This window comes from Lygodium microphyllum, chromosome 14 (genome assembly GCF_053477565.2).
Source record: "Lygodium microphyllum isolate KBCC chromosome 14, Lygodium_microphyllum_v1.1.10, whole genome shotgun sequence".
NCBI lineage: Eukaryota > Viridiplantae > Streptophyta > Polypodiopsida > Schizaeales > Lygodiaceae > Lygodium > Lygodium microphyllum.
This window is the reverse complement of record NC_141148.1, coordinates 20,941,271-20,968,402: the sequence shown is the minus strand read 5'-3', so window position 1 is coordinate 20,968,402 and position 27,132 is coordinate 20,941,271. Positions and strand designations below refer to the sequence as shown.

The following is a 27,132-nucleotide window of genomic DNA, read 5'->3' as shown; positions in this document are numbered from 1 at the left end:
CCATAATATGTTTCTTGCTTTCTGGACAAAAACTAGCATAGCTCACTTTTGTGTTGCCGAACTGGAACACTTCCTGATCCAGCTCCTTTTAAGCAGCCTTTTAGCTGGTTTCTTGTGAGCTTTGGAATTGGGCTAACATCCTGCGGTGGTTGCCCTGAACAAACAAAATCACTTACAGCTGAATAACAAATAAATCCATAAAAAAGAAGACAACACTGAATTGGAACGTCAACACCACAGATAATATGGTCATAGCCTACTTTTCCTATTTACTTCTGCTACAATGCGTTTTCGAGGTGGCTTCTAAGCAAAGGCTGCCCAGAATGTGAGCAGGAACAATCTTACATCTTCAATGTCCTCACTGATTTGTCGTAAATATACACTAGTTAAGTTATGTACCCAAACGAGTCAGATGGAATAAAGCAGACTTAGTACTCAATTGGTTAAGCATGCACAAGGGGCAAAGAGCCTATCATCATATCAACCGTGCTGGTTGCAAAGTTGCAAACTTTACAACATAGAAGTGCAATTACCCCTGCAAATGGGTCTGAATTCATTCGTCAGGAGCAGCTCTTATCCCAAGTTGCCACCTCTATACCTTAATGTAAGGGCTCGTGAGACACGTATATTGAGAAATTATTGTGCCAAGTAGTCTTCTCAATAATGAGCACAATATAGTCAGTGTAGTTGGCGCTTACAGAATTGGGTAATTGAATTGTGACAATATTAGTCCAGCTGCACTACCCACAGTTGGAGTACAGTTAAAACAATGTGAATAGTAGACTACCAAACTTCCAGCAGTTCCACCACCTCTAGGTCTTAATCATTGGTTGGGACATTACATGCCTTGAGACATGTTGTAGGCATAACAGATACTGTGATCAGCATAGAGCATGAAGTCAGTTCAGCCGGCATCAAATTTATCACCTAGCAGTGCCTTGCACTTCTTTTTTTTACACCACAACAGCCCACTTCTCCTTATGCAAAGTGCCAGTAAGTATTTCAGCACTACAAAAGATAATGTATGAGCTATTTCAGCATGTTTTTGTTTTTCCTTGAGGCATGCTAGTTGTCCATCCAAGGTACCAATTAGTTTGCAACCACGCTGTCAGCAATTATTTCAGCCTTCAAGGAACTGCCAATACTTGGCCTCCTTTTGAGCCGGCACCACATTCCAGACTTTGTATGAAGTGTTGCTCCAGTTACAAGGTGTACATCCTCAGGAGCATCACGGAGCTCAAAACTGAAGTTTTGCAACACCATTGCTAATCCGATTGTCGATTCCATCAATGCAAATTGATCACCAACACATTTCCGAGGACCACCACCAAAAGGCAGGAAAGAGAAATCTGCCATTACCTGAAAAACATAGCAGCAAGCTCTTTATTGGAAGGTGCTTGAAATGATAGCTCTATCTGTGAGGTCACAATGACTCCCAGCTTGCTAGAAACTTGCAAAAACCACCTACGCACATTACTTCAGTGAGTAATCATAGATTCCATGCTGTTCATGAGAATGAAAAGAATCAAAGTCTACTTATCAGCAACAGGCATACATTAGATGTCTACACAGTAGAAAATATTAGTAATAGGCCTAATATTCAATGATATAGCTAATAATAATCCTATAATGAAAGCAGCTACGGTTATAGATAAATTAGGAAGTACAGTGTTAAAAGAAAGAGTTGTTATGAAAACAGAGATATACAGTTTACATGAGGAAGATCTTATTGATGACAATGATAATCGGCTTGATAGTAGTATCGACATATATGAGAAATGCAAAAAGTTAGGTGGATGTATCCTAAACTATCTAATTGATAGGGAATTGTTAGAAATAGCTGAAAACCCCTTGCAACAAAAAGCAGGTTCTAGTAAGACCTTTCAAGATAAACCTTCTAAGTCAATACAGCCATATCCACAGTATCTATTGAAAGCGCAAATGAGCTATTGTGGCTTGACATCCTTCCTGTATGCTTCTGCATTTCTTGCTGTGTGCTCTGATATAATGGATTGCCCTCAGACAGTGTTCAGCGTGCAGCAGGGCTTCATATCCCCTCCCTGCTTTCATACAAGAAAAGCTAGCTAGGCAACTACAGCTAAAATGCTTTGCTATGTTGGCAAAGATTCGAGTTATAGATCTCCAGATTGTGGCTGGTTGGGCGCTATCTCTTCAGATAGCCCAGTGATTCAACATCCTCAATATTGGATCTTATCTACAAACAAACAAACTCCTAATTTTCTTTTCAGTAGTTCATCCTGATGATTTGTATGCTGTCCACAGGGTGCAGGAGTTGAACAGCGTCATAGTAAGTAACCCAATCCTGAGTACGTCTCTAGCATATCCATTCAATGCAGCCTAGAACTTACAGCCTTATTATACACCACAACTTCTGAAAGGACCATACAAGTTAAAATACAGGTTCTTAGAAGGACCTCATTTGGATATAGACTCCCTTGGCCTCGCTTCGGATCAAACCCTGCCCAGCCTTCTACATCTTCCCTGCTCTTCTCACGAAGGAACCTCTCGGGCTCAAAAATTTCTGGATCGTCCCAAAAGTGCGGAGACCTATGTAGATTATACACCTGCAAACACGAACCATTGATAGAAATTTTTAAATTTTCAAATTACACAATTCTAATGTCAGGCATTTCACTTCCTGTCTTCAAAGCCTAGTAACATTAGTTCACAGATAAAAGTCTCAAGCCCTCCAAGTCTCAAGCCCTCCAATCACTCAGGTGGCCACACAACTTGCTAAGTTGCCAATATGTAAATGCCCCGTACAACATAGTATGCTCACAATTATATTTTGTGAAGGGTAATTGTATTAATTACCAGAAACACAAAATATAAGCAAACTATATGACTAACAATATAGGAGTCACAACTAAAACATGTGACTAACAAAGCGACTGAAGAAACCATAGCATACCAAGAAAGCAAATCATATTTGAAAAGAATGTTTGCAAGATGAGTGATGCTGAAATGCCAATGAAGAAGCCCTCTCAGACAAACAATGTGAACGTGCACTCTAGAACTAGAATAAAAATTGGATGCATTCCAGATGGTCCAGATATGCCAACAGCCCCAAAAATGTAAAAAATGGAAAATAATCTTCACATGTGGCTACATAGAATCTGTTAATTTTGGCTAGTACAATACTCAATAAAAATTGGATGCATTCCAGATGGTCCAGATATGCCAACAGCCCCAAAAATGTAAAAAATGGAAAATAATCTTCACATGTGGCTACATAGAATCTGTTAATTTTGGCTAGTACAATACTCTCTTATTTTCAAGACATAACAGCTCAAAAAAAAAACACACACACTTGAAACATATGACAATTATTTAGAGAAAAGCGGCCATGTACACATAAAAGAAATGGAGAAGAGTTGACGATTGAAGATGGGCAAACCCCCCCTTTCACAAAGAAACGAAGTTTTGCTCAACCCAAGTGCCTTAGGAATAAGCTTAGTTACAATCAACCTAAGAGTAAAAGACTCACTCTCACAAGATTCACAGGATCATGCAAAGGTAGTATTACACACATGCATCACATACAAATACTTACTATGCAATAAAACAACAAGTTCCTTTACAAACAGAGAGTAGGAAGAGAGAAAATGTACCTAAAAGAGGTGCTTGTAATGAGTTTACACGTCTGTTGAGTTGTAAAACAATATGAGAGAAGAGGAAATTGAGGGATTTTATGCTGGAGTGAAGGATAATGATGGAGGTAGATGGGACCAACTTTGAAGCTATCTTCAGCTGATGTACATGAGTTTACAATAAGAAAAATGGATGTAGAATGAGAGAAAATGAGCTCTTTTTATAGGAGAGAGAGACTAATGTGAAAAAAGAGGAAATGAAGTAGCACAAGACAAGTATCCAACCACATGTCATAATGTGAGGCAAGTGGTATCAAGGTTGTCACGTCTGATGGCGTCCGATTAGTACAGTCCGATGCTAGTACGGTACTAATCAGACTAATAAATCTTGGATCTACATCCGATGAAAGAAAAAATACATATAATTTAAGTCTATACTTAATGTTTGGACTTAAAAGTTAAATCATAAACTTAGATTCAAGTCAAAGGTGCAAAAGAGAATTGAAACAAGTTACAAGACTCAAGAGTCAAGAGTCAAGAGTGTAGCATGAATAATGAAACCAACAACTTTATCATGAGCGAGATGTGCAATCTCATACAAAAAGTATATAAAAATGGATTAAGATAAAAGCCATCATCCATGGCTCAATCCGAATCAAGATACATAATTACTCTAATTGCTCATATCACTCTCGGCATCGAAGGTGGAAGCATCCTCATCACCGCTTGAGGAGCCATCACTCTCCTCAACAAAATCACCCTCACTAATGATATTACCCTCGTCATAATACTCGGGCTCTCTAAGCTCTAGTGAGAGGCAATGATAGATATGTTCTCCTGGGCCAAACTAGGAGTACTTCTCTAGCCACTTCCATGCCTCGTGTAGTATTTAAGGGCCCCACAAGCATTAGGGCAGCCGAAGTGGATGCCGAAGTGGAAGCTCCATCGCTAGCGCGAGGGCAAATAACAACACAGGCACAGCATACACAAGTGTGAGAGACCCGCCGATCTATCTCCTTAAGCTCCAAGTAACCCTTCCTAAATGTTTGCTCCTTCTCCAAGTCTCTTTCATGAGTCACACTTTTAAGTGTGTTAGCGGAGAGCTTGAGTGAATCCACATTTATCTATAGATTTAAAGAATGAAAAACTTAGATTAAATCAATAAACAAATGAAACTTCTCTAAATATATTTCATAATCTATAAATAAATTTATGAACTAAAAAGTATAAAAATCGAATATATAATACCTGTCTTACCATAGACATCTCATGCATGTTGCATAGCATGCATAAATTGGAGTGATAATAAATTAGTCACTCCAATTGTTGTGTACTAAGCTTATTACCAATTTTGGTGTGCACGAGGGAATAGATGGACCAATTCCTCTCACAAGCACCCGATGAACAATCCTAAACCATGTGAAGAAAAGGTAAGTTTAAACTTTAAACTTGCAAGTTATAAGTTGTAAGTAGAATTAAATGAAAAAAGAGAAGAGATTTTCAAACCTGTGCAAGAATGCATAAGGTCACTCTTTGGAGGTGAGGCATAAGGTCACTCTTTGGAGGTGAGGCAATTGGTAGTCAAATGACTTCCACTAGAGAGGGCTTCACCAACGATTCTCACTTCCAACAAATGGTGGATACGAAAGCGGTGTCCCTTTGATCGCTATAATTGATGAGCTCTTGGAGAAGGCACCATGGTGCTCTTTTATCAAAGTCTTTGAAAAAAAGACATCACGATTAGCAAGGACATTGACATCCATGAAGAGAGAGGATTTTTTGAAGGCAGGATGCAAGAGTACCGCAAACCCATGTATGGGTCGCTTCATCCACTCTCATCTTTTCTTTGTCCAAAAAAAAAATCCTCTCTTTTAGGGGTAGTATTCAAGATATCACTACAATAGGTATAAGATTATAGAGATTTAGAGGAAAATTTAGAGGTGAAATTTGAAAAGAAAGAGTGTAAGACAATATAAATTACAGATTCTAAAACTAAAAAGAAGTATGAATCATTTAAAAATAAATAAATAAAAACAATACCATGAAGAAGAGACCTCTCCATCCAAGTTGATCGATGATTGTATCTCCTCCATTGCATCCACTATAAGATAATAGAGAAGGCCAATAGTGACCCCCTCCATATCCGTCATGCAAAGCACCTTTTTAGATAGGAGTAATAGCAATGACAATGCCTCTCACATCCATCCAAAATTCATCCTTCAAGCAAAACCTTTGAATGGCCTTTGCTTCCACTTGGCTTGATGTGGACTCCCCTTCAAGCTACTCCTTAAACTCATCTAACATGATCGTTTTTTGTAGCTTATTACAAACATCATAGAGACGCTCGAGGAGAAGCCACATGACCACAAACCGAGCCTTCAAGAGCTTCTTCAACTCCAAGTCCAAGTATGAGCAATAAATCGCAAGAACTCGGACCTTGGAGTTGACAAAGCCAACGATTATGCAAGCACACATTGACAATCCGCGCCACCCACTCCAACTTGCCTATATCTTTCATAAGAGGATCTAGACAATGTGTAGCGCATGATATCCATACTATGGACGGAAACTCGGCCTCAAGTTTTCGTCCCATAGATGCACAATTCGAGGCATTGTCCGTGACAACTTGCACCACATTTTGCAGCCCAACCTACAAGATTATACACAATGAAATTAGAATTAATTTGGGGGGTTAAAAGAAAAGAGAGATTACAAAATAATGGATTTAGAAGTACTACCTCAATGATGGCTTGAAAAAAGAAAAGAATAGAGAGAAAGAAAAGAAGAATAGGGAAGATTCAAGAAAGAAAAAAAGAAAAGAAATGTAAGAAAGAAAAGAAAAAAAGAAAGAAAAGAATAAAAGAAACGGGTTACAAAGCCTAGGTAAAACGGTCAAAAAAGTGACCGTTTGTTGGCCGCAAGGCCCACGTGTACGGGACCCCAGTAACAGTCGACCATCGGGACTCGAACAAGGCGCCAGTCCGCGCAATCAAGCAGCTCGGCGAGAAACGGACCGGACAGGTCCGAATAGGACCGGACATAGCGAACAAGACAGGACGGGACTCGGACAGGACACCAATCGGCGCAGTCGAGCAACTCGACATGAAATAAACCAGACAAATCCGAACGAGACTGTCATGGCGGGGAACAAACCGGACAGGTCCAAACGGGACCCGACATGGTGGACAAGATTGGAAGAGTCGGACAAGTTGACCCATCCGTCGACAACCTTGAGTGATATGACACTTAGAAGCCTGTGTGACAAGTGTCTTGACACTGGTCTTTTCTTTATAATCTTCCTTTTTGCACTAACAATTGTCACATGAGTAGAAACAGCCTAGTAAGCACTATCTAGACACACGCTTACTAATTTTACCATGTTGTGCCTATTTTTTAGGATTAGCATTTTTACGTCAATCTAAGGCTTCTACAATTTAGGAACGACCTAAATTTAAGAATCTCCTAAAAAAATTTAGCCCCTGAACATAGATATATTGTAAAAGCTCTTTCTAAGCATATTACAAAAACAATGTTGAAATCTTTATACGAGTTTTCTATACAAAGATTGTGCATTCTAAACTTTTAGTCTACATCTATACATTGTACAAACTTTTCATGGTCGTGTCATCTTGCTAATCATAATTGCCTATTCGCACGGCTCCAGCTCACATTTCAAGGCATTAATCCTTTTTGTGTGCAAGTCTGACCTTGATATACTAGAGTTTTGGTCACAAGCACCCAATTGGGTCATATAGGTAAAAGTGTATAATATCTTTTCTTAAGCTCGCTACATAAGTCCACACCATAACTTGTGACCACTCATCAAGCCAGGTCTAATACACATTTCTAGATATCTATTAATTACAAAGAAAACGAATTGGCTCATCAAGCACATTTACATATGCAATGCATCTAAACACCTTAACATGATACAGATCTAGTTTCTTGCCAATAAACTTCTCCTCTACTGTCACATCATGCACTGTAGCAATGGGAATCCTATTCATAATATACATAGCTATAGAGACAGTTTCAACCCAATAATGATAAGGCATGTTCTTTTTAGTCATCAAAGCTTGTACAATTTCTGCAATGTGCATGTTCTTACTTTCAACAACACCATTTTGTTGCCAAGTATGCCTGCATGTAAACTGCATCTAAATTTCATGTTGTTTTAAAAAACTACTAAATTCATTGAAGAAATACTCTCCTTCTCCATGTGACCTCAGACACTTAATTTACACACACATTTATTTCTCAACCAAACTTTTAAAATCTTGAAAGTGAGAGAACACTTTACTTGTCTCCTTTGTGGAATACACCAATGCCTTCCTTGTATGATCATCAATAAAGATTAGATAATACTTACATCCAACCATTGTAGAATCCCACATATCCAAGTGTACAATATCAAGTAAATGTCTACTTACATGTTTATCATGAGAAAATGCATGTCTTATCTGTTTTTCAAATTGATATGCTTCACAAACTTTCTACATATCAGCCACTTTGAAATTAGATAAGCCTGTCACAATTTCACGTGACTATATATTCTTCAATTGCTACACATTCATGGCCAGTACGTTTATGTCAAATGTCAATATCAGCCATAACTCCTGCACCTTGTACAAACATAGCAGCCTTCAACTCGGGTGCATGTACATCCAAGATAACCATTCTTACCACACACTTGCCTTTTGCAACCAACATACATCTATTCTTCAAATCTTCTGCAAAGCAGCCATCCTAATTGAATTTTACTTACAATCCCTGCTCAACCATTTTCCAACAAAAACCAAATTCTTTGTAATGTTAGCCGCATGCAACACATCAACCAAACATTTAACTTTTTCATACTACATAGATAATGGGATACTTTCAACATGAGCAATAGGATGCGTTATATTGTCACTTGTTTCCACAAAACCGGGCATTTTAAGATTTTTCATTTCTCTAAACCATTCTTCATAAGCCACCATAAGGTTAGAGATACATGAAGCCACACACCATACATCATCACTCACTATTGATGCATTTGCATTCACTACATTTATCATGTCTTACATAACAAACAACTTTTCATTATCAACATAATTATGATAGACAAATAATCGTTATGTTGTCTTCTCCCATTTCTGTTATTTTCATCTCTTCTCTTTTTTAGACAATCATAAGCACTATGATCTTTTTTATCACAATTATCGCACTCTTTGTTATCATAACATGTATTCTATCTATCACATTCTCTATGGCTCCCCCTACCTCAAGACTAGCCTCTACCACATATATGTGTGTACTTTTGAGTCATGAGATCGCCTCTAATTTTGCTCATAATGACCATTATTGTGGCCTCTATAACCACAACTTCTACCTCTACTTATGTTAGAGTAGAGCACCTATTCTAAATTATTATTGCTTTGTGATGAGGATGCAACAAGTCCCAAGTTCTTCTCTTCTAATGTCAACAGAGATATAAGATCTGCAAAATCAAAAATGGTATCTCTTGTGTTGATGGAGATTCAGAATTGCTTGTACTCATCGCCCAAACCATCCAAACATGCAACCACTATATCATCATCATCAACCTACACTTTAAAATATCCAAGAGCTTCAACAATACTCTTAATCTTCAATGCATAGTTATTGATAGATAGATTGGCATGCTTAACATTGTTTAACTCAGACTTCAACTGTAACTTTCTCGCTTTGGTATTTATACCAAACAACTTGACTAGATTATTCCATGCTTCTGCAAGACTATCTGAATCCTACATATGCCCAATTATGTTGTCTGAAATACTAATGGAAAACCAATACATAACTTTCCGAGCACCCTAGTTCCATTCATTAAATGCCTTTGCTTGCTCAAGCGTGGCATTTTCCTCCGATAACTCTGAAGCTTTAGCATTAATTCCTTCAATGTAGTCCCAATTATCCTTACCTAAACTCTATAAGAAAATTTGTTAATCTAAACTTCCAAGCATGGAAGTTATGCTTGTCAAGCTTGTCGCTAACAATCTTATTAAACCCCTTTGACATTATGTAGCAAAATACATAAATTTGCTATTATCAATAACCTACTAATTCGTATAAATTCTGATCTCTACTTATCTCAATATATAAGCATATGCAAAGCAATACCTATAATGTCTAACAATTTGCAAATATTATCTATCACACCCAACACCTGTAACCTACTTATGAAATGAAAAGATTTATAGAGTTCTCAAACCAAACCTTCCAGATTGGCACACGAATAGCCTCCAACTCTCAAATGGAGGCCGAAACAGGCTCACCACATTAACTCAACCACACAGCTTCTAATGGAAAAAGACCAAAGGTCTACAGCACTCCCTCAGCTACTCCAAGTTCATGAAGATGGCTCTTCAATTGGAGATCGTATGAGAGAGATCTCCACTGGTATACTCCACAGCAAGGCTTTTCTTGTAGACTCTTATGCTTGCAGCTCACAACTTTTCGCTTAGACGAGGCTATAATACCATGAAAAGATAGGGGAAGAGAGAGGGAGTTTGAGCTCTCACAAGGCACACAACATACAAAGAATGCACATAAGATAGGAAGATGAAAATACTATTCTTTCTTCTTCTTCTTCTTCCCCACTATATCAGTCTGTCAAGAATAAAGAGAAAGTACAACATACATAATATGCAAGCAGCTCATAATTTGAATACATGAACTAGCAAGATGACTAGATAGATATCCAGCAACTCGGATAGGCGGACTAATTGATATCCAGCTATAAAGTATCACTAGAAGCATATGCCGATGCAGGTATCAGCCATGCCAATGATATGAATGCCTAAACGGTCATCCAAGTACGTGAGTGTCAACTTGTGTTGAGCTTGACATCTCAACATTTGAGACTTTTTAACTTTGGTGACAAAAGTAGTTTTAGGCCTTCTAGAGAGGAAATGACAAATAGAACCTCACAATTCAGAGAGAAACTCTCAGGCATAAGCTACAGTTTACTAGTGTTGTTGTTTTGGATACATCTTGCAGTAATAAATTCCCAATGAGATTCTCACTGGAAAACAAGGCAATGCAACAAATCACATCCCATATTCGTAATATGTAATGAAGAAATGCTTACAGAAATAAAAATATCAGCTCCTTTTGGAACCTGATAACCAGTAACACTTCCATTATAGCCACCTGTAAAGAGAATAGTAATACTTCTCACTAAAGATTCTTTCAAAACTTGACACAAATGAGTCAATCTACTATGAATCAGGGAACCACTGCTTGTACAAGATTCTTTTCCTCAAAACCTTTTGAAAAATTCAGCATTGCAGGACCTAATTATATAATTGACTTCACATTTAAATCCCAGATATAATAGGCCTTGATCTCAAATCTTACCAGGTAAAACATCGGGTTGTAGAGAGCGCCTAATAAGTAAGGGTGGTTGGGGATAAAGACGTAGGGCCTCTGCAACAATTAACCTGATATATCTGTGCAGAAACAATAATTGCAGAAACAACAACCACTAAGTGTACTGAACTTCCCATGACCAATTAAGGGTGAACCTATATTTTCTTGCTGAGATAACGTCAATGGTACTTACTGCAACTGTTTGATATCTTCCCAGGTGGGACTTCTTCCTCCAAGAATGCTATCAACTTCTGCTTGTGCCTTGGCTGTTTTGGTGGGATTCTGCTCAAACAAGTCTAATAATCCAAACATCACTTCTACTGCCTGAGCTATAAAAAGTGTTGCACCATAGAAGAACTAGTGCAACTCTCATATCACAGAAAGACATAAAAAGTTTTGTAAAACCTGTTCAGAATTTTACCTTCTCTTATCATGTTTAAGAATAGGTCAGTAGATACTTTACCTGCGCAAGCATGAATGTGGCCCATGTGAGCACAGCAGCAGTCGTTTCATGTCCAGCTATCAGCATGGTCATCAGATCATCCCGTAACTGTACCAATGGTAAAAGTAAAGACTAAAATTGCTCTTATAATACTCCCTTTAAACATGTAGAACTGGGAACTTATATTTACACTTCTGAATAGCTCTCTCTGTAATGGTGTAATATCTGTAGAAAATCTCAATACTTTAACAATAAAAGGACCAGCAAAAAAACCTGTCTATCATCTGCATCTTCATTTCTCATATCTACAAGAAATCTTAACAAGCTGGCATCCTGTAAAAAGAAATTATCATGTTAAAATGACCACCAATATTACTAAATTGGCAGATTTTTTAGGGGCACAACCATCACCTTCACTTTTGAGTAGTCTCTCTGCTGTAAGGCATCTATGTCTTCTTCCTACAACAGTATGGTAGACAATCACTCAGAAAAGCAAAGATAAGATGCTGACCGCAATGCATTGGATTTTGGATGCCTTGTTGTTCAAAGACTGGACAATAACTAGGCCACAAGATAAAAAACAGAATTTCGAGACTCTTCTAGTAGACAGATGTGTAGATAACCTGTCGTGTCTCACGTGCTCTCTTAATTATTCCATCCAGACAATCATTGATTACTTTCAAGTCCTGCTGGAATTTCCGTTGCCGAGGAACAAGCCAGCTTGCTAAGGGAACTTTCCAGTAAGGTATGTAAAATGTTGATCGATGCTCAGCCTCAAAAAGCGTGCCATAAACTGCCTATCATGATAAGAAATTACTCTGTCATTTACACTATTTCATTTAGCTTGGAAACCTTACATGTCAGATGCATACCAGCATCACTTCAGATAAACAATTTAGATGCTACCTTCACGAGTCACCATAAATCAAGGATGTGAATAGTTTTAGGCTTCACTTTTCATTCTCCTACAAATTATGCAAGAAAACTACCCATAAGGAAACTAGAGCTGATTTTTAAATCTCTGGATTGAATGAACAATCAATAAGCAAGGAGTTTAACTGGGCAGATTTAAGAGCTCTAAAAATCTTAATACAAGAAATCTATTACAAAAACATAAAACCTGATTCTTGCACGAAATGCTGCATTCCAGGAGATGGAATTAAAAGAGCACTAGATGTTTTACCCATGAGCAGATCCCCAAGATGGGCACTGTTTGCTGCTTTTTCAAGTGTTTGTTTTGGCTTCAAGGCAAAGAAACGTTCATCCCCTTGGAGATAAGGAGTGCAAATCAATATGCCTCCTTCTGCTCCATTATGAATGCAACCAGTAATTATACATGGTTTTCAATTGCTGGACTGGCTCAAACCACGAAGGGCAGATGTTCCTAGGATGTGAGATGGAATTCATAATGCAGGTGATCAGGAGCAACTGGTGCTTAAGCCTTAAGCCCACTCAATCTCAGTTCCCTGTGCCACAGAAAGTTAAAGAAATTTTAGCGGAACTCAAGGGTTCACTCCTTCCTTGGCCCTAGACAGGATAGCATAAAACACAGATGCCTACCATCAGGACTTGCCTTGGCTGCCCATCATAGGTTGTTCATATATCAGATGGATGTGTTTCAGCGTCCCCTAAATGGTTCCCTTTGGAAGGATAACTATGTAGAGTAGCCACCAAAATTCAAAGTCCGAAGTTTCGAGGGCTATGTCTATCAGTTGCCAATGGCTCTTCACAGCTTGAAACAAGCACCTCAAAACACATTACTAGCAGAGCAACTATTCCTTACTGACGCATAGCTTCAGAAGGTTGGAGTACAATCCCAATCCCTACCACAACGGGGACCCTGGAGGACAGGTTGACGATCCTACATGTGAATGATATGATTATCAAAAGAGGTAGTAGTGGGCACATAGCTCACATGAAGGAGTTGCTCTGCAAGAAATTTGATTTCACAAATCTGGGCCACCTCCATTTCTTTTTAAACCTAAATAACATGTTTCTTATACTGTAGAGCATTCTTGCAAAGTGCAAGATGATCTCATGCCCCATGGGTCCAAAGTCCAAGCTGTTCCAGCAGGTTCACAATCGATTTGTAGGCACCTCCAAGTAGTGTAGACTACTCCGGTCCCTCATTTCTTTCATGCAAAGCTCCCTTTGTCTAGCAACAGTGGAACATACACCAGAAAGTGATGAAAGTACAAAAGGGTGCCTCAATGTATAGGCATATGGACCAAAATGCACAGTTTTTGGTATCAAGCCCCACCATCTTATATGAATTCTTTTTTTTCCAGTCCATCCTAGTCATAATTTATGTTAGCAGATCAGAGACTGGCCGTACAGTCACAGTCGGACTGTACAATCGGACTGCCACGTGGCAGTCCGAACTGTACCAGTACAGTTGGCTGCATTTAATGCAGCCGACCTGCCTATTTGATGCGCCCTGATTCTGGCTATTTATAGCCGTGATTTCCAGCAGTCTCCCACATTCTTCTGCTCGCAGATTACAGGCTGGAGGCTCGCGCAGATTCTGTCTCTGTTCGCAGATTTCAGACAGGAGATCGTGCAGACTGCAGCGGACTTCGAGGTGAACAGCAGGTTGCATCGTCGAGGTGGAGACACGCAGTCCAGCGCACTGCGCCCGTGTATATATCTGCATATCTTTGTATACAGCACACTTTATACAGCAGATCTTCATCTTCCACTGTCTCTTTCTCTCTCTGCGTTCTCTCTCTCTCAGTCCTACGCTTCCGCACCGCTGCACTCTGACATGGTATCAGAGCAGTGTAGAAGGGCTGGCTGAGTGAAGAACCAACCTGAAGAGTTTCCATCGCGACACAAGGCTGCGTTTTCAGCATTTGAAGGCGAGCAGGAGGGCGCTGCGCCTCGGAAGGCTGAAGCGAGCGTGGGCGCACGGGAAAGGAGTCCAGGTGGTGGATTTGCTGCTGTTTTCTGCTGTTTGACGAGGAGGAAGTTTGAGTTTTCAGCTTTCAAGTGCAGGTTTTGCTTTTTCATCGCCTCCGGCGGGTGCAGTAGTTTCGGGACGCGGAAGAGCCCTAGCAGGCTGCGTTTTCACAGTCAGAGGGGGCTGCTTTTGCGTTTGTAAAGGCATTACAGGTGAAGATGTCTACAGAGATGAACTTGGAGTTCCAGACGATCATGGACCGGAAGGTGCCTGTCTTACCGGCTCTTCCCACAGATCAGAAGCTCGATGGCGACAATTACCGCATTTGGCGCGTGATGATGTTGGCCATCCTTGAGTCCTACGATTTGGCGGAGCTTGTACAGGAGGAGATCGACCGGCCCTCAATGAGAGATGAGTCCAAACTCTCTTCCGATGCTCGTGCGGAGTTGGCCAAGGCACAGTCTCACTGGGACAAACTGAATGCTAGGATTTGTTCCTTTCTTTTTCTGTCTTGCACTACAACCGTGATAGCTCACATCGAGCACTTGACGGTGGCTCGAGAGATATGGCTGGAGCTTGATCAGATGTGTAACCGGATGACCCTTATGAAGCGAGTTTCTTTGGAGGTACAGATGCGGACCTTGTCCGTGAAAAAGTCTTCTTCGTTGCGGGAACACATCAACAAGCTTAGACGGCTTCAGATGCAGGTTCAGAATGTGGGAAAGCCGATTTCCTCCGAAGACATGGCGATCACACTCTTGTCCCAGTTGCCGCCACGATTCGGTGCTTTCTACTCCGCCCTCATTGCTTCACGGCGAGAGTCCACTCTTCGGTGGGAAGAGTTAGTTCCTATGGTCTTGGACCAAGAGGAACAACTGAAGGGACAGAATGCTTCCAAGTCGGAGGCACTGACAGGTCAAGCCTCTCAGAAGAAGGGGAAGGACCAAAAGAAGAAGAAGGGGGATAACAAGTCAAAGAAGGACAAGGACAAGGACAAAGAATCCACATGCCATATTTGTGGAAAGACCGGCCATTGGAAGAAGGATTGCCCTGACAAAGACAAGAAGGACACGAAGGATTCTGGAGCGGTGGCTGCACCCTCATCAGCTGCGTTTCTTCATCTAGCTGTCATTGAGGACTCTACACCGAATGCTTCTGATGCTATGATGACAACTCCCCAGGCTCGAGGGTGGATCGTTGACAGTGGTGCCTTCCGGCACATGACTCCTTCATCAGATGGTGTTGCCCAGTTGCGACCTTCGCATGGGCAGATTCTCATTGGAGATAACTCTTCAGTGTCTATTGCAGGACGGGGTGAGATGCAGCTTATTCCAGATGGACGTGGTGGTACCCATACCTCAGAGGTCTTGCATGTACCCGGTTTAGGGTATCATCTACTGTCAGTTCATAAGATTTGTTCCCTTGGACTTTTGGTGGAGTTTGACAGTGATTCGGTGCGAGTCCTTGATAGTGGGTCAAGGAAGGTTCTTTCATCAGGATATGAGGAGAACGGCATCTACAAATTGAAGTCTTCTACCGCCCTCTCTACTCTTCTTCTTATCTCTCAGACACATTCAGAGCTATGGCATGCTCGGTTTGGTCACCTTAATTATGATTATCTTCGGAGGGCGTCACGTGGACAGCTTGTTCGAGGGTTGCCGGACATAGTGGTGAGCCAGCAGCCATGCGTCTCCTGCATTCGTGGGAAGCAGCATAGGGATGCCATTCCCCACAAAGTTTCGCGCGGTCTACTTTACCGATGGAGCTTGTATCTACGGATCTTTGTGGCCCTACGAGGAACGAGTCCCTGAGAGGGAGCTCGCACTTCATGTTGATTGTAGATGACTACAGCAGGATGACATGGGCCTATTTCTTGGCGTTGAAGTCCGAAGCTTTCTCCCACTTCAAGGATTGGCTTCTCTTTGAGGAGAACCGATCAGGCCGGAGATTGAAGACCTTGCGATCTGACAAGGGTGGTGAATATGTTTCTAATGAGTTTGCTCGTTTTTCTGCAGATAAAGGTATTCACCAGGAGTTTGCTAATACCAACACTCCTCAAGAAAATGGCATTCTTGAACGGAAGAACCGAAGTGTGATCGAGATGGCGCGCACCATGATGGAGCACCGACAGACACCTCAGTTTCTGTGGGCCGAGGCTGTGGCTACTACAGTCCACGTCCTTAACCGATCCCCCACTTCGGCCGTCGATGGGATGACACCTTTTGAGGCTTACTTTGGGACGAAGCCCGATGTTTCTTATTTTAGGGTTTTTGGGTGTGATGCCTATGTTCACATTCCCAAGGCTCATCGTGATAAATTTGAAGCAAATTCCCGAAGACAGGTGTTTGTTGGCTACAGCTCTCAGTCTCAAGGCTATCGTTTGTATGATCCCGTCAAGCGGGATGTGTACACCAGTCGAGATGTGCGGTTCGTGGAGGTTCCGGCCATGGCAGCGGGTGAGGAGCATCCCATCCTTGGAGATCCAGGGGAGAGTTGGGCTCCCTTGACAGTTCCTTTGGAGCCCGCGCCTTTTGATTCAGATTCTGTTTCTGATACAGAGTCTACTGTTCCACCAATCACCCCCGAGGAGTTACCACCGGTGGACATCCCAGAGTCTTCAGCTAATGGAGAGAGACGAGGAGAGGTCCAGCCTCCTCGTTGGGCCCGTGACACACTCCGTGATTTAGAGATCGAGGGGGTCCCTAAGGAGTGGGGACCGCAAGATGGTCCGCGGCGATCACGGCGACACCAGGCACATTCTTCGGAGCTTGTTTGCTCTAACTATTATTTGATGACCTGTATTATGCAGGATCGAGAGCCCACCTCTGTGAAGGAGGCTTTACAGTCCGCACCATGGAAGAAAGCTATGAAAGCCGAGTTGGAGGCTATTGAGAGGAATGGCACTTGGTCACTTGCGCCACGCCCCCCAAATAAGAAGGTGATTGGCGTCAAATGGGTCTTCAAGACCAAGTACCTTAGCGATGGTTCTTTGAACAAGCACAAGGCTCGCCTTGTTGCTAAAGGTTTTGCACAGCACCCAGGGATTGATTGTCATGACACTTTTGCCTCCACTGCTCGTATGGCGACTATTCGAGCTATTCTTGCCTTGGCTGGCGATAGGAGATGGCCTGTCTACCAGTTGGATGTGAAGTCGGCCTTCCTCAATGGTGATTTGAAGGAGGAGATCTATGTAGAGCAGCCTCCTGGCTTTGGATCTTCAAATAGAAAAGTCTACAGGTTGAAGATGGCCTTGTATGGCCTCAAGAATGCTCCCCGTGCATGGAACGAGAAGATTGATTCGTTCCTTCAGTCACAGTTGGGATATCGGCATTCCAAGGCCGATCCGCAGCTTTATATACACACTTCCGAGGTTGGTTGTGTGCTTTTTGTGTTGTATGTTGATGATTTGATTGTCACCGGTGATCATGCACAGAAGGTCAAAGAGACGAAGGCAGCTTTACATCAAACGTTCGAGATGACAGACTTGGGTCTACTCCATTTCTTTTTGGGCCATGAGATTTATCAGTCTCAGAGGGGGATTTTCATCTCTCAGCAGAGATATGTACAGGTGCTCTTGGTTTCTTTTGCAATGGAGGATTGTCGGACCATTTCTACTCCTATGGCTCCAAATTGGAAGGCCACTTCCCATTCAGCTTCTCCCATGGCGGATGCTTCCCGCTATCATCAGTTGATTGGATCATTGATTTGGCTCCTCAACACTCGTGTTGATCTTTGTTTTGCTGTTGGGCTCTTGGTGGGGTTTATGAGTGAACCTCAGACGGTGCATTGGCAGGCTGCCCAGAGGATACTTCGGTATTTGAGGGGGACATCTGATTTAGGGATTCATTATCCAGCAGGCACAGGTGGTTCTGATCTTGTTCTTGCAAGTTGGAGCGACTCGGATTGGGCCGGTGATGTGGACCACAAACGGTCTACTACAGATTACTGTTTTACCTTGGGTGCAAGTGTTATCTCATGGAGTAGCAAGAAGCAGCCCACGGTAGCCCTTTCGTCTACTGAGGCGGAGTATCGGGCCACATCTTCCACCACATGTGAGGCTGTGTGGTTTCGGAGATTGTTGGAGGAGCTTGGCTGCCCCCAAACTCGTCCTACTTTGCTGCAATGCGACAATGAGAGTTGCATTGCCTTGGCACGGAATCCTGTTTTTCATGCCCCGACGAAGCACATAGAGATCCAGTACAACTTCATCAGAGAGAAGCTTCTAGATGAGACCATCACCGTGGAGTACTGCAAGACGGAGGACAATCTTGCAGATTTATTTACGAAGGCGCTACCCCAGGCTCTACTTCGGAGACTGCGCCCGTGTATATATCTGCATATCTTTGAATACAGCACACTTTATACAGCAGATCTTCATCTTCCACTGTCTCTTTCTCTCTCTTCTTTCTCTCTGCGTTCTCTCTCTCTCTGTCCTACGCTTCCGCACTGCTGCACTCTGACAAATTTATGTCCCTCACATTATCTATCAATGACCAGGCCTAAGTACAACTGCTGGAACTAGGAGGGTCTTCATTTTTTGCCAGAAAAAAATTATTATACTCAGCCCCACTTGCCAGGTCTTCCTTTTCTTATTCTAGTCATAATTGAGACCCTAATACTGCCTAACAATCTGTTAGCAGGGACATTAGAAGCCCTTTAAGATTATGGACCACACACAGGATCGATGTTGACAGACGTACCCCTAATGAACCTCCTTCAACCAGACCGACTACACAGACTATGTTTCTGACCATGTGGTGTAGAGGAGGGGATTGCAAAGGCTACTCCAGAGCCGAAGCCCAGATTGGTGGGTGGATAGTGGAGCCACTAGCCACATGTCTCTGCATGGGGATTGATTTCAGTACTTTGCAGGACAGACAGGGCTTTGTCACCATTAGTGTCAACGCCACAGTGTCAGTTCATGGTGTGGGCACCAATCCTCTGCTTCCAGATCAACAAGGCCACTTCTTAGTTTCTGAGGTCCTTTAGGTTCCAGACTTGGGCTCAAATCTCTGTTTTCTCTATGCTATTACATAGCTAGGGGAACCTCGATCTTGGGGCATGCCTGGCAGCACCTTGACTAAGCTGTTTATGTGCAAATATCATAGAAAGTCTTTCAAAAAAAAAGGCTACTTGCACCACTACTATTTTTCTTGAGCTTGTCCACACAGTATTGAATTTTGTGAGACCACACACACACCACATTTTTCTGCAAGGCCATCTACCTCATGTTGATTGTTAATGACTTTACCAAATATGTTTGGGCATTCCTCTTGAAACTCAAGTCCAAGGCATTTTAGAGCTTCAGAGATTGGTTCCACCATGGAAGATGTGGTGTATAGGACAAATGCCAATAAATATTTCCTCCCAATTCTAAGTTGATGATGAAACTTTGACAATTAAAACTAGAGCACTCTGAATCTCTAGCTGTATAGGACAAATGCCAATAAATATTTCCTCCCAATTCTAAGTTGATGATGAACTTTGACAATTAAAACTAGAGCACTCTGAATCTCTAGCTGTATTGAACAGTGGCACTTCCTGGATAATATCATTCCCTAGGTGTCCTTCATAAACATCAATGGGACAGCTGTAATCCTCAATGTGGGCATGCTTTTCTAAATGCTTGTTGTAAATTTCCCAGTTTTCCTATTCCTATTCTCAACAATATCTTTGATATATGGTGGGACTTTGTTTTGTTTGAAGGACACCCAATGCAATAAGGACTTAAGCAACTAGGCAAAAATTATAGGGATCCACTCCCTACTTGGGTCTAGCCCTAAATCCATATTTTCTAGCACAATGATTGACCACTCTAAAGCAATGAAAGGAGATATGCCACATTCAGCCAAAAAACTTCTTAACAAGAAATTTCACTTTCTCATTCTGCACAATCTAGTCATGGTTTTACAAAGGGAGCCATCAAAGCCATTTGTGATTTTATTAAACACAAAGACTGACTTGTCATTTGAAGGGAAAAAGCTTAAAAAAGGGTTTGACCTTCAATTACATCATTTACAGCCTCAAGGAGAACTTGATATATGTCAAGAAACCCGCTGAAACAGTCTTATTCATCAGATTGTCTCCATAAGATATATTGTGCCATATAATGTTCATTCTTTGATGGCTGTCAGGGTTCATCTGAGGGGCTAAGCCCATCTAAAAACAAGACCATGGAGAGCCTCCACCTTGTGAACCTCGACAGAACCACCAACTCATCAGATTGCCTCCACATGATGTATTGTGTCACATGTGCATCCTTTAGTAGCCGTCAGGGTTCATCTGAGGAGCTAAGCCCATCTAAAGACAAGACCATGGAGAACCTCCCCCCTTGTGGACCTTAATAGAATCACCAACTCCCAGACTGTATGTTATAAAATGAGATGTTCTGTTTGCTTTCCTCCAGCCATTAGCTACATGTTTGTATTGCATTTATCATGTCTTGTAGCATTTTAGTTCTTAAAATGAGAATGACCAGAAGGACTCTTACGATGAAGGAATCATCATGAAACCTTGTGCTTTTACGAATGAAACAAGAATTTTAAATGAAGTTTTCAGTCAACTTATCACTCCTTGCAAAAAAAGCAACTCGCAAAATAAATAACTCAATAGAAATAATTCATACGTCAACACAAACATAAACATAAAGACACATTGAGTGATAGAAGCTCAACAGATGAAGAAACAACCTGGATGACAGGGGACATCATGTTTACACACTCGAAGTCATAGTTGAAAACACTTATTCCAATGATGTCCAAAGCCAAACTAGAATACTCTTGCTCCATATCAACCTCCACAAAATTGGATCCCTTTTCTTCTGCCTGTTGAAGCATGGTATTCAACTTTTGTACCTCCCGCATTGTACACTTACTAAAAACATCTACCATCGCCTCCAAATATGCAGCATGGAAGCCAGGAACAATAGCTGTTGAAAAAGCAATTAAAAATGAAACAATCACCAAAACTAGTTGAAAGAACTTTAAAAACATTACCAAATTGATAAGACCAAAGATAACTAGCTTACATATATATATTTAGTAAGAATATCTATCGTGTAGAATTAGAATGTAAGAACACCTTTGAACCTAATACATCAAAGGAAGCAATTGTACTCTGTAAGCCTGAAAACATATGCAACTTAGCAAAGAACCAAAGAGATTACAATGAGACTTCTCCTAGAAAGGCACAAGCCACATACAATAGGTAGCACTTCTCTTAAGAGACAAGGGGTATCTACTCAAGGGGTATCTTCGAGATGTCATATGATGATGCTGGCACCCACATTCCATTATCTAAGCTCACATAGTAGTCAAGTCAGGCTTTACATGCAATAGAAGGTGCAGCTTTTCCACACTCACAGCTCACACACAAAACTTCCTCCAAGTTGACGCCTCAAAACAATTGGTGTGATGATAAGTGTCATGAGGCTAGAGCTCATCTAAAAAGAGAGGTGGCACTAGGATCCACTAGTCACACACATGCATAAGTATTCTTCAAATGCCTTCATAGTTGCACTACTACCACGTATGAAAGGGTTCATCCGTTAGTTTTCCATACTGTAGGTACCATACCGTACATATTAGCACCATAAGGTACCAACTTAATGGATAGTTCTTTTCTAGTCAGATCTGCACTTTGAGATGAGTTAAAACCTTCTTATACTAATATGATTATCTCCATGGGATTATATTGTTTGAGATTCAAACTTTTTCTCTACCTTTTTTGTCAAAAAAAACTTAGGTTTTAAGGAGCTTTTAGAATAGAATAATGTATTTTTATCATATGTACCTTTAAAATCCTAAGATACCGTTAAGTACCATTTAAAATTCCGAAGATCCCATTTAGTACTACAATTCACCATTCAGTACCACTCGTAATTTTCGTACTTGACAATCATGGTTCACGCCTCATACCGTGAAAGAAAAGAGCTTGTCAACCAGGTTAGAAAGATACTTGAACCAAAGTCATTAAGTGCATTGCATTCCATTAATTCCTATTTTGGTTTCCACTTATAGCCCCAAAAAGGCTTTACTTGTATCATTTATTAGGGTTTGGATGGCAAGACACCATCCCAAAGAGTCGGGGCACCACCCTATACAGTTCAATGACTCGTGTGCCTATAGATAGGGCATGGGCATTCATTCATCTTCACTACTCTCTCTCTCTCATTCATTCTTCACCATTCCCCCATCAAACCTTCAACCTCAGCCCTCTTACCATTGCTGTCCACATACTTACCCTGGCGGATATCTCCATTTGTGGTGCTATCCAACCAATTGTGATGCCATACCAGCCCGGCAATTTCATTCTAGAGGTCTTCTTCACATCACCATCAGATCCAAACACTCTGCTGCATTTTGAGTCCACACAGCCTGGCGGTCTGTTTTTCATAATCTCTATTGCTGCATTTTCCGGTTTCACTCCTCCATGGACTGGTACAACAGATCATCTTCATCATTATTGTGTGTTTCCACCTCTTGCTGCCACCCCAGCACCCAGCTGACAATTCCCAGTCATCAGCACTTTATGTAGGCTCCATTTGCAGCAGATTCAGTTCCTCTACAGCAGGTTACACCCTCTTTGTCAGCCCTACATGATATACCTATGTTTTTGTGTTTTCTTCACTCCTAAAGGACTGTCATCTGCAACCACTTACATGGAGAGATCTTCATTAGATATTCTTGTGTTTTCATTTCCAGTTTGCTGCCCAGCAATCGCCTTGATCGCAATCATCATCTTGGAGAGATTCCAGCATATCCTTCATCTCCAACGGCTCCAAAGGACTCTTTCACTCCCTCTACTATCCTCCTTCATCTTCTAGTGTCTACTTCAACATTCCACTACCCACATGACTACGTTTTTCTCTCTCTCCTTAGAGCAGCCCTTTCCCTTGTCATCGACACCTCTGCTCGAAGGACCACGTTTTGCTCCCTTCACAATGCAAATTCCTTCTAGGTATTGCCACTTGATCAGCAACCAGGACAATGCAATCATCTCTAAGCTCTATTCCATTGTATTAGCATGATTCATTCAGCATGATTCAGTGTTCATCATTCTTCATTCATCTTCTTCTTCAATGTTTCTGAGTTTCTTTGTCTGAGTGTTTGCCGTACACAATGTGTTTCTCCCTGCAAACCCTATCGTCGTGAGAGTGTATCACCACATGTTGTTTTATGCACATGACATTCTAATGATAGGTGACTCTACAAAAGGGCTACCAAGATAATTGAATGCATTATATTCATACGCAGAGGACAATGGGCTTTCAATGAACCTTGGTAAGACCAAGGTTATCGTGTTCAACAATACATCATAGTGGATCAAGCAAAAACGCACATGTGCCTAGTTATGGGCGAGACAAGATGGAGTATGTGGATTATTATACATAACTAGGAGTGTTATTGATAGGGCCCACCTTCTCTATGATAAAGGCAACAAAGACTAGATTGATACAAGGATACATAGCATTGGGTGGTTTGGAGAGGATGTGGCCACATGTGTTGTTCTATAAGCCCACACTAAGTAGTGGTTATTTTATTATATGGAATGCAGGCATCAAGGCCTACTACCTAGCCTTGATCACCACACAATCGGGCTGCCCCATATGATGGATGGAGATAGAAGGAAAAGCACGTATTATCAATGATTCTAGCATGATCAAATGTTAGATCTTCAATCCTAAATTAGCTTAATAGACCCAAGTTAGGGGCTATACCAATTGTGGTAGAGGCCCTCACTAGATCAATATCATTCGTACATAGCCTATGGGAGTTACCCACACATAGATGTACAAAACTAGGCCTTGAGTCATCACGACAACTTGTCATAGGAGGGAGATACTTCGTATTGATATGTTTAGATGGCATCATGGTCTGAGTTACCAATTTTAGCATGACCCTTCGAATATTCCCATGACATGCTTTTCTCACTTTGAGTGACTTAGAGACCGGCAAGATCATCAGACGGGCCTTCGTTCAATTGGATACTAGGGAGGACACCTTTGACACCAGTACACAAGCTAAAAATGAAGATGGCTTTCTATCAAGGATATCCACTACACACTATAGATGATGACTCTGTTGTTCATTGGAGATCATGCCCACCTCTCATTGGATTAAATGTGCTATTGGTCAATTGCATAGCTCTTCACACCATCTAAGAATTAAGACTAGTAGACAAGGATCCATACCTCCCAAGGAGCATATGTGCTAGATTTGCCAACTAAAGCTAGAGATAGGAGCATTATTGTTGTCCTCCTCCAACCTATTATGAGATTCAGGCATGTTTTCATTGTCTAGTAATGGGTTTGGGCCACTGTCAAGTCATAGATTATAAGACCTTTTCATGAGGAGTACATGGGTGGCTTCAAAGCAATCTCAATTTGCTTTTGGGAGGATTACTAAGGAAGCTTATATAGCCCCAACTTGCATCTATACAAAATAAACTGCTTGATCTAGTAGTCCATCTTGGCTGATCCAAACATCCTACATCCAAATATCACAACATGGGATGGTATGCACTAATACCATGTCAAGAGATGGTAGGGTTTGTAGGGAGAAACACATAGTTTACAACAAACACTCAAGAAGACAATGAATGAAGAATGGTGAACACTAAATCATGTTGATACAATGGAGCTGAGCTCTAAGATGACTACCCTAAAAACACAACCTAATGAACAGGGCACCAACAATAGACATCACATGCAGGTCTTCCACAAACTAAGATGTTCTCCGTATCAAGCATAGTCACAAGTGATGCAAAACAGGATGGGGATGGCGGACAAGGGACGGAGAGCAATTGTTGTTACTTGTGACTATATAGTCACATGGAATGGGATGTGGAACAGAAAGCCCCACAATCCCCAAGTCCAAAAATGACCATCACTTGAGACTATGGTATCAAGGTGTGGACAGTAGTGGAAGGAAGAAGAGGAGAATGATGGAAGAATGTGTGACAAGATCTATTGGAGGAGATGAGACAAAAATCCCTGCCCTATTTATAGGCACCGAACTATCTAGGGTGGCGCCTAGAATATGTGGCACCTAGCCTTTTTGGGGCTCTAAATGGAAACCAAATAGGAATTAAGGAAATGTCACTAAGGTCCATACTCAAGAAATGAAATCCTACATCTATTTAGCAATTGGGCAAGAGATAAAAAGACTCACGTGGTATAGAACTCTCCTTTTTTTTTACAAGATACATGATGACACTAAGCCATCATGTGTAAAGGCTCCAGTACTAAACTACAGTTACAAAAGTCAGGGCAAAGCCGCAGAGGAAATTGCCATATGTCAGGGAAGCAAGTCCTCCCGAGGGAGTAAGCCCGAGTGCCGAATGAGATCTATCTGCCAATGCAAGAGACCTATAAGCCTCACAATATGTGCCGGGACATTAGAGGCTAAATCACAAAGAAAGGCATTCCGAGTGGTCCAATTGTGCCAGCATCCCCAGTATCTAAGAAAATGAAACAAGATCTTCATATGCGGTTGTGCCGGTGTGGGGTATTTTGGTCGTATAAAAACCCAATCCAAAGGGCTTAGCAAGAAGCCAACCACTGCGCGCCAAACTGCTGACAAGAGCGACCACATATTCTTAGCGAGAGGGCACGAAATAAATCGATGACGGGCCAAGTCCACAGTAGTGATGCAGAAGAAACAATGGCCGTTAGAGATTCGACGCTTAGAAAGGGCTAAAGCAAGCGGAAGGCCACCAATCATCACCCTCCAAAGAAAGACCTTGCATTTGAAAGGTGTCTTGTTCAACCAGCCCTCCATCACAGTTGTCTTCCACCATGACTGAGATTTCCGCAATCCCCATACAGTATTAGCTTTAGTAACCAGCCATTGATGATCTTTAATCAGAAGATGATACACCTGGTTAGCTGAGGCCTTTCCCAAATTCAACTGACCCGCAAGGTCCCAGTCCTGCCAAGGACAATCCAAAGCAAGGGCAGGAAAGGGTTGCCTACTCTGGAGCACTGACAAAAGCTGTTCCCATAGATCACGGTATCCGCGAGGGATTCTGAAAAGCCTCCTGGCTATTCGAAAGGATATGAAGACGTTGCGACTGGCAAGGGTGACATCTGCAACTTAAGTCAAGCCCAAACGTGCCATCCGGTTAAATTTTGGTCTGAGGTCATGTTTGCCTTCCCAAGAAAGTAGTCGCGAAACTGCCAACAATTCCAGTTGAAAAGAGTTAGCATGTAAGCGGTCCTCCGCTGGATGCCAATGCGCCTTCTGGAGAACCAATTTCCAGGAGCAGACCAAATGAACAAGCAGGGATGAGGAAGGAGTAGAAAACCGCGAGTCTGCATTAAGAACATGCCACCAAGAGCTTCAAATTTGTGTATTACCATGCAGAAGCCCGTGATCCTCAAGAAAATAACGGGCTATAAGGACCCACGTGTGCTGATCCACGCACATGGCACGAAAAAGAGACAACGAAGTGCCAGCATATGAGTTTAAGCATCCAAAATAGCCCCACCACCCATGCGTTTAGGGGTACATGTATGCAACCAAGAAATCCATGAAATGCCTGGCTGCAAGGAATCCTTCTTCCATAACATGAAACGAATGTGCCGAGTGAGCACAGTCAAAGTAGTAGTAGTCCAAGGCAGCAATGGCAAGAAATATGTGAGCATCGGCAACAGAATGGTCTGAGCCACTTTGAGACGCCTGCGACCTCCAATACAGAAACTTAGCTGCCAATTTCTGTGAAATCCAGTCGAGAAGTTGTTTTGGCCGAACATCAACACCCAAAGGGTACCCAAGATGCCTGACAAT

The 27,132-nt window shown here is 41.7% G+C and overlaps 1 protein-coding gene across 1 annotated transcript in view; it reads right to left on the bottom strand.

Annotated features, from left to right (window-relative positions):
* Nucleotides 1-443: 443 nt before the first annotated feature.
* CYP97B3 (cytochrome P450, family 97, subfamily B, polypeptide 3) overlaps nt 444-27,132 on the bottom strand; it is a 68,446-nt gene continuing 41,757 nt past the window's right edge. Inside the window, exons 5-14 of the mRNA XM_087692515.1 lie at nt 21,034-21,272; nt 12,069-12,242; nt 11,857-11,904; nt 11,719-11,778; nt 11,467-11,553; nt 11,197-11,285; nt 10,992-11,083; nt 10,723-10,784; nt 2,436-2,585; nt 444-1,359 (exon numbers count right to left, since the gene is read on the bottom strand). Of these exons, the coding sequence (XP_087548641.1) occupies nt 1,090-1,359; nt 2,436-2,585; nt 10,723-10,784; nt 10,992-11,083; nt 11,197-11,285; nt 11,467-11,553; nt 11,719-11,778; nt 11,857-11,904; nt 12,069-12,242; nt 21,034-21,272 (1,271 nt within the window). The 3' untranslated portion in view covers nt 444-1,089. The remainder of the gene's footprint in view (nt 1,360-2,435; nt 2,586-10,722; nt 10,785-10,991; nt 11,084-11,196; nt 11,286-11,466; nt 11,554-11,718; nt 11,779-11,856; nt 11,905-12,068; nt 12,243-21,033; nt 21,273-27,132) is intronic.